Consider the following 8,193-nt stretch of genomic DNA (forward strand, 5'->3'; position numbering starts at 1 on the left):
AAAAGAGGTCATCTCTCTTCCACCCTCCACCCACCTCTCTCTCTCTCTCTCTCTCTCTCTCTCATCAAAAACAAAATTGACAAAAATCGAATAGAAATTGCTAAAATTAACAAAAATCGAAAACATTTGATTTTTATCAATTATCAAAGTTTATGCCATGTTAGCAAAAATATATAAATAATAATATTTTTTTATCACGACAACAACATTATCTTAGTTAGCCATTATGTCATCAATACTATCTAAAATAATAATATTTTATCCACATCATCCATCACATCAATTCTCAAATCCCCAAATTTGAAGTCTAACCTAAATAAATACTAAACTTTGAAATTTAATTAAAACTAATTAAAAAAATTGATCAAAATTGACATTTCACGTAAAAGTTTTAACCTTTTTTTTGATAGTTATGCCTTTAAAAAAAATAAAATAACAATGACTCAATAAAATTCTTTTATTATAAATGATTTATTTTAAAGAAAGCCGATAAGTTACCAAGAAGAAATCCAATCAAATTCTTATAAATTTTAATTTCCAGGGCTAAAATTTCTAGAAGCCTAACCTCCTAAGGCAATAATGTAGAAAAAGCTCATTAAAGAAGCGTTTGGTTTAACTTTTTTAATTACTTTTATTATTCTTTTTATTTTTAATAAAAATAAAAATATAATTAAAATGTATTTAGTAAATATATAATTTTTTAATTTTTTCATTAATTTATTTTTTTTAATTAAGCCAAGAAATTGGCAATAATAATAATAATGACAATGATTAGCACTAAGAATGATGTTGAATTGGCGATGGATCACATTTATGATTGATTCTCTTATAAAAAAATATTTTAAAAAATCTCTTTTTATTATTTAACATGTTTTTTATACAAAGTTTTCTTGTAAAAAAAAAATATAAAATATCACAATAAAAAGACGTTTAATATCAAATTAATAACATTAGTTAGAGTGTGTTTAGTATTAATTATATTTTCCATTCCAAAAAATTATTATTTGGTATTGTATGAAAGATTGTTTTAAAATAATAAAAAATATAAATAATAATATTTGATTTATATAATTATTTTAATAATTAAACAGAAAAAAAAAAAGCCAGAATAAGAAAGAAATCTTTGAAAATAAAAAAATCACCAAAGCTGAATTGAAATAAATGTAAAGTATGAAGCCAACTGCTGAAGTCCTTGGTTATTAGTGGGGAAATAATAGCATGTTTGGTTTGACAGGTTATTAATAACTGATAATCGATAATTGATAATTGTTTCTGTTAGGTTATAATTAATAATTAATAATAGTTAATTTATATTAAATTTTTAATAAAATTATGTTAAAGTATTATTATTATATATATGATAATTAATAAAGGTATATATAATATAATTTATTTTGTGAGTGTAAATTATGTTTGAAAGATGGATAACCCATTTCAAAAAATAAATTAAATAAAATCGATGAAAAATTCGCTTAAATAACACTTAACTACTAAAAAATTATAGATAGGAAACTTTTTTATCGGGCACACTTGTGAGGTTGGAGAGTAGCAGTGTTTTACAAATTATGCGAATTTTATTAATTATTAGTTGTTTTATTTTAAAGAGTTTATTAAAGATGTTTATCAATTGTTAATTATATTTAATATTTGAATCAAATACTCTTAAATAAGTAATGGAGCCGTAAAGATAATAGTTTTTTTTAAGAAAATAAAATATTAAACCGTCGTTTCATGAATTGAAGATAAAAACAATTAAAAAAAAAACTCAAATCAGATGCAAGGATGCCCAGTTTTTTATTTAAAAAACAAGGTCAATTACAGTCCAAATGAATTGAATTAGATGTGCAATTTGGACAAGTGCTTCGTTAAAAAAAAGCTCCTAGGAAAAAATGATGATGAGAGGGTCCAACTCTGAGTCGAAATTGTTGGTTTCAATTGCTGAGATCAGGAATCCAGAATCCAACATGTTTTTCTGTGCCAATCCTACAAGCAAAAGTGTAAAATTTAGGAAGGAGTCTTTCAACTCTGAATGGATAATTCATTTATTTTATTAAATTGGTAGTTCTTTTGTTTATTATTTTTTACATTTTACATCTGCAAGTTATGAAAATCCAAGGAAAAGCACAGCATAGACATAATTTAGTTGGAAAGGAATCTCTCTTCAAGAATTTATAGCATTGCTATTTGCTACACCATAATTCAGTACTAAAATCATTCAAGACAATCTTATTCAGCTGTTAGAAGAAGCTTAAAGCAGCTAATCCTGCTTCTGCCAACAACCAGTTACAAAGAGAATCCAATATTGAGAATCACATTTTCCATATCTTAATAACAGGCCCTACCTGTTTGGAGACTCTGGTTCCAAAGAGTGGTAGAATTAGATGCAAACAATCCTAAATAAATCTTCTCAAGTATGCCATTTGAGAACTAACTAGCATAATTGAGAATGAATAGCCACTGTGGTGCTTTTTCCAAGTTGTGACAAGGAGACTTCAAATATCCCAAAGAAGAAAAAGAATTAACATGAGTTAGCGGACATAACTGAAATGCAGCCATCAGATGGATGTCTCTATCTTGTCGTGCAGGGTGACCACCAAGTCATGTGCATCATCTAGCAGCTTCCACACATCGAGTTGCCCAGCCATGCTATTGCACTCCCTTAAAATTTCATCCATGCTGTTATACTTTTCTATGATTAATTTTCTCCTCTGCAATACTGAAGCTGCAATAGCATAAAGCAATAAATCATCTGTTGGTGGCGCTCGCTGCCTTATCCTGCTCCATGCTGACTTGCCAATGCCAGCCCTTATGGCTGCCTGATCTGCCCACATCACTTCCCAGAGACAAATTGTCTGTTCAAAAGTCAACTCCCTCATGAACAGCACCACCACCATCCTATAAACAAAAAAACAATCCTCAGCCTGGAGCTTCTCCAAGTGCCTGAAAAGGTGGGAGTCTTTGCATTTGATAATCTTGGAAACAATATTCAATTGCCTTCGAATTCCCACTTCATCGAGCCTAAAATTATGGCGAGCCTTCTTCATGAAACCCACAAAACACCAGAATGCTTCATGATCCTCTGTAATAAAAGTAATAATCGGAGAAAGTAGATCACTCATGCCCTGGCAATAGCCAATTTCAGGGTCATAGAGTGCATAGGCTTCAAGAATAGCAACTAATCGGGCAGCATGGAAAATTCTGCCGGGTTCCAGATGTTCATAGTCCTTTAACCCAACAGCCTCTGCAGAACAGCGTGCTCTATCCTCTGATACTGAAGCCTGAGATGGAGAGTAAGGTATCCATTCTGAATTGGCACGCACTGCATCTACACGAATTATCCGCTGCCAAGTAGCAAAATTTTCAGCAGCAGGTGCACTCGAGTGGAGCTCAGTCCTTGAGGGAGAAGTAAACTCTTTGGAAGGCTCATCAGGACCATTATTTTCCTGTCCTGAAGAAGAGGAAGCCTGAATAACTGCTTCGGGGTCTTCAGAGGAGTCTGAGTCAGATGACTCAGTGTTCAGTGCAGAGGCATCAGTGTTTGTCATCTGCTGTCTTGAATTATCATCAACTTCCAACAGTGTACTAGAGGGATCATCAGAGTACTCAACATCTAGACTCCTTTCCTCACTGGAAAGGGATTCCCTTGCACTAACCACATCTTCATAACTAGAAGAGTCCATATCTTGAACAAGACTTCCGCTATCCACATTGCCGCTTGGTTCGCTACTCCCATTCAACTTAAAGCTCTCATTGCTGTGTTTGAGGAGCCATCGGCACTGTCTGCGGAGTTTCTCATATTCCTTTCTGTACCCACAGATTTTCACAAATGAATGATGAGAATATAGACAAAAAAGACGGAGGAACAAGACACTGTTTCTAGAGCCGAAAACACCAATCTACTTATCTAAGATTCATAATAGCTTAAAGGAAGAAGTTAGATTTTTTTGGGGAGCTAGGCACAGGTACCTTTTCTGGGTTCTTATAGTATCTCTTTCTTCTTTAGAACTGTTCAACTCATACCTGTTAAAGGGAAGGGAAAAAAATATCATCATTAAATTGGTGTTCTCTAAGCAAAAATGTGAAAGGATGAGCCAACATTTATCAAGTATTAAGTACTTAAAATAGATTCATCATCAAGCTTCCACAAAACACGAATTGCAACTAATCTGCTGAGATGGATGGCATGATAATGCGTGTGTGCAAATCCATGTTATACAGTGTAGAAATCTAACCATCAAACATATCATTGAGAATAACAGAGCTAATTAGAATAAACCAATAGATAGGATAATCCTTCCAAATGCCAAAACATAACAATAAAAATTTCTAGGAATAAAACAAGGTAAAACATGCTTACACTCCAAGGAGGAACGGCCAGACCTCTGCTCTAATACTCGGATCTACACCCTACAAGAGAAATACAAGAGATAAACACTCCCATAATCATGGCAAAGCAAAACAAATACAGAAATTAAAATCATTACTCACTCCACTCCGAACTTTTTTCAAAAATTTAACTCCACCATCATGGAGTTTCCCATCTGGTGTAAACAATCTCCCCCATTGCCGAGGAGTAAGGGCGTGTTTTCTTTTCCTGCGAGACCATGGTGACTTAAGATGGCCCCTGAAATGAAAAAACAAAAATATCAGCATTTAACCAAGAAGCCAGCACTTATAATACACAACAACTAGTAAACCAACATAAGTAGATTTGCAAAAGAACAAAAACAAGAAAAAAAAACAATAACAACAGATCATTTACGAACAAGCACCAACAAATAGGCCTTTTTCCCTAAACATGGCATCAAGTCCCACTGTCCATAGAAAAAGAAATTTTCTTAATTAATCTTGTCTAAATCAAACAAATTAGACTGCGACATTATTTGCAAGCAGTATCATGATATGCAATGAAGTGTGGCCTCCCAAAACAGATATGCCCGTATCCTATGTCCCAAAACAGAATTCGTTGGAATTAAGATAGGAGGAAATTTGAAATTCAACTGATTAAAGCCACTGCAAGCTATAGATGAAGTTACTTAGTAAGAACAATAACCCATGTCAAAGAACCCAAGAGGATTTACAAGGCCAAAAGCCACATCTTTTATCTGAAACATTACAAATCAACAAAATCCCTACTTTTCACATCCTATAACATCGAAATCAAGTAGCAAAATTTAGTTGAGTGGAAGAAAGGAGCAAGTGCATTGAACTGAAATAGATACTGAAAACATGACAGATCGGATCTGGAAAACAAAAATCGAAGAACCCACATGAATCAGAAAGAAAAATCACGGAAATTGGGAGGTAGAGAGAGAGAGAGAGAGAGAGAGAGAGAGAGAGAGAGAGAACTCACCGATCAGAAGAGGAACAAGACGCTGGTGAGGAAGAATTAACAATTAAAAGAACAGAACGCAAGTGAATCCACGAAGACGACCCTGATGATGAAGATGATGGAGAAGACGAATTTGATGACGACGACGAAGTATGACTTCGTCTTAAAGCTTTCATTTACTTCACTTTCCTGACAACTACTTAAAAATCCCACAAAACCAAAAGAACAAACAAGAATTGCAAAATCTAACTCTCTCTTATCTCTCTCACTTGCTACCTACAAAGCAAAGGAGAATGATTTTTTCCCCTCATTGATTACCTACTAGTAGTGTAAAAAAGGGCGGCGAACACGGCGATTCCGGCCAAAGCCGTGACGGCTAAAGCTATTCTGGAGTTAGGACCAGCTACCGCCCACCAGAATCCTCCACCGCCGCTGGAGAGAGGGATTCCATGGGGAATGTTGTTGTTTCCGGTGATGGACATTGAGTGGGCTGCCGGATCGGAGAAATCGCCGGAAAGAAGTGAACTTTCCTCCTCCTCCTCCTCCTCCTCCTTGTGGGGGGTCTTGAAAGAGGAAAGGGTTAAGGTTAGCAAGGGATGAAGAGTAGAAGCTTCAACAGCAACCCAGATTTGGGTTCAGAGAGTAGAGTCTATGGAGACTGAGAATAAGCAGAAGATGAGAGAAGACCGAAACCAGCGTTTGAGGATTTGCACGCGCATTGCAAGGCCTTGCTTTTGGGAAACGCTTATGCTAGTATTGGCACACTCGGCAGTCTTCTTCTCTTTCTTCTATTAACCGCGGGCCCTTTATTTTTATTTATTTTAGTGTTTTATTTTTTTTATTTTACTCCGATCGAGACACGTAACATCGAGCAAAAGCTTTTCCGTAATATTATATATAAAAAAATTATTTTATTATTTTAAATAAAATTTATTAAATTTAATTTTAAATTATTTTTTAATATTTTATAATTAATATATTTATAAAAAAATATACTTTTTCTATTTCTAATAATAATAATATCAAACATACGTTTATTTGATAAAATAAAGATACTGCTAATATTCCCTCAAAAAGATGCTGCTCATATAAAAAGTTTTTATTATAATTTTAATTTTTATAAAAATAAATTTAATTTATTAATAATTATATTTAAATAAATTAATAAAATTACATCATTATATATATAATAATATTAAAATTATAAAAACAAAATTAATATTCAACTCAGCAGAATTTTTCCTACTCTCCTTGCAAGGAAATACAACTTATATGTACAATAATTTTATAGGCTCATATCCACAAGACTTATTCACAGTGCTCACTTGAGATCTACCAAAACAATCTAATCTAACTCCATTCTCTAAAATCCAACTCAAATGTATAGAGTTCACTATAGTCCAGAAATTATTACTTGTGCTAAAAAATTAGCAAAATCTTCCTGAAAGTACTTCACATTATCCTTTTATTATTTTAATTTATTTTATTTAATTTCATTAAATTAAAAATATTTATTTAGGTCAAAAATAAGAATTTTAGTTCCAGTTTATCTTTACTGATTTTGCTATTTGGAGCAATATCAAATTGAAAAATCATATTAAATTGAATTAAAAAATATATATATATAATTTATTTTAATTATAAGAATATAATTTAATATTATTTTTTATTCTTCTAACTTTTTCTTAATAATTTTAATCACAAATGCATTAAATCAATTTATAATCATTAATTATATAACTAAGTCATCTTTTAATTATATAATATATTTTCTAATCCTTAATTATATATTTATCTTATAGTTAAAAAAATTATATACTTAATAAATAGTTAAAAAAAATAACATATTTATTAAGAATGGTGCATAATACATTTTAATTTAGTATTGTTATTTATATGTTAATATTATTATTTATTTTATTCTTTTAAAAAGAATATAAAAATATTAAAATTTTTAATAAAAAAATTAAAATCATAATCAAGTTAAATCGAAATTACTTAATTTTAAAATAAAACTAAAATTTTAGTTTTAATTAAAAAATAATATTTTATTTTATTTTATTTTATTTTATTTTTTAAAAAGAATAAAATATAAACTTAAGAATTATAACCAAAACTGAGCGTGCTCCATTTCTAATCGAATATCCTTATTGCGACAACTTACAAGGAATAAGCAGTGACCAACATAACTTTTCTATTAAAAGCAAGTCAAATTATATTGATTTAGACAATACTAATAATTTTGTCTTAATCGTGGAAGCCAATTACACATTTTTCCATAATTTTGTCCTAATATTACTTTTTCCTGTGCAATATATATTATTGGTGAATTTTTTTTAAAGAAAATGCTATTACATATTTTTTTTAAATATATAATATTCTACAAATTTCAGATGAATTTTATATGCAATATCTGAGATTCAAAGTTTGAAGTAGACATTATTAGAAAGTTTTTACCTGAATATCACTGGTGAGAAATCAAATAAAAAATATGTAATACTCTATATAATTTTCAAACGGTATTATAGCATAATTGACTAAAGAAATTTATATTAAAAAAACTTGATTGAATTTCATAGAACAAAATATTAAGACTTGTCCCATACTTGATCTCCTTTTATATATAATAATTATTTAAGAGTAGAATTTAACATAAAAATTTGGAATTCGACACTGTAATTATGTATAATATAATGATCACTCATAATGGGTAGACCTTACCATGATTAGGTTTAAATTCAAATCAAAATCAAGCTGATTTAATTTATAATAAATTTATATTATATACTAATAATTTAAAAAAAAAAAAAATTCTGCGAGGAAATCCACCTTGGCCCATTTTTTGTGGGAAAGTTCCTGCC

General features: G+C 30.6%; 1 protein-coding gene across 3 annotated transcripts; it reads right to left on the minus strand.

Annotated features, from left to right (window-relative positions):
* Positions 1-1,770: 1,770 nt before the first annotated feature.
* On the minus strand, positions 1,771-6,111 carry LOC110673046 (rab GTPase-activating protein 22). 3 transcript variants are annotated; one of them, XM_058154071.1, is made up of 6 exons: positions 5,651-6,111; positions 4,489-4,624; positions 4,358-4,407; positions 3,967-4,020; positions 2,543-3,804; positions 1,771-1,983 (listed from the first exon to the last, which is right to left on the minus strand). In XM_058154071.1, the coding sequence occupies exons 1-5, from the start codon at positions 5,812-5,814 to the stop codon at positions 2,556-2,558; spliced, it is 1,653 nt and encodes a 550-aa protein (XP_058010054.1). In that variant the 5' UTR covers positions 5,815-6,111; the 3' UTR covers positions 1,771-1,983; positions 2,543-2,555. The 3 variants fall into 3 exon arrangements, with proteins under 3 accessions (XP_058010054.1, XP_021691723.2, XP_021691724.2); XM_021836031.2 differs by lacking the exon at positions 1,771-1,983 and having other exon boundaries at positions 2,139-3,804; positions 5,651-6,110; XM_021836032.2 differs by lacking the exon at positions 1,771-1,983 and having other exon boundaries at positions 2,139-3,804; positions 5,354-6,109.
* Between the last annotated feature and the right edge of the window lie 2,082 nt (positions 6,112-8,193).

Source organism: Hevea brasiliensis, chromosome 9 (assembly GCF_030052815.1).
Source record: "Hevea brasiliensis isolate MT/VB/25A 57/8 chromosome 9, ASM3005281v1, whole genome shotgun sequence".
Lineage (NCBI taxonomy): Eukaryota > Viridiplantae > Streptophyta > Magnoliopsida > Malpighiales > Euphorbiaceae > Hevea > Hevea brasiliensis.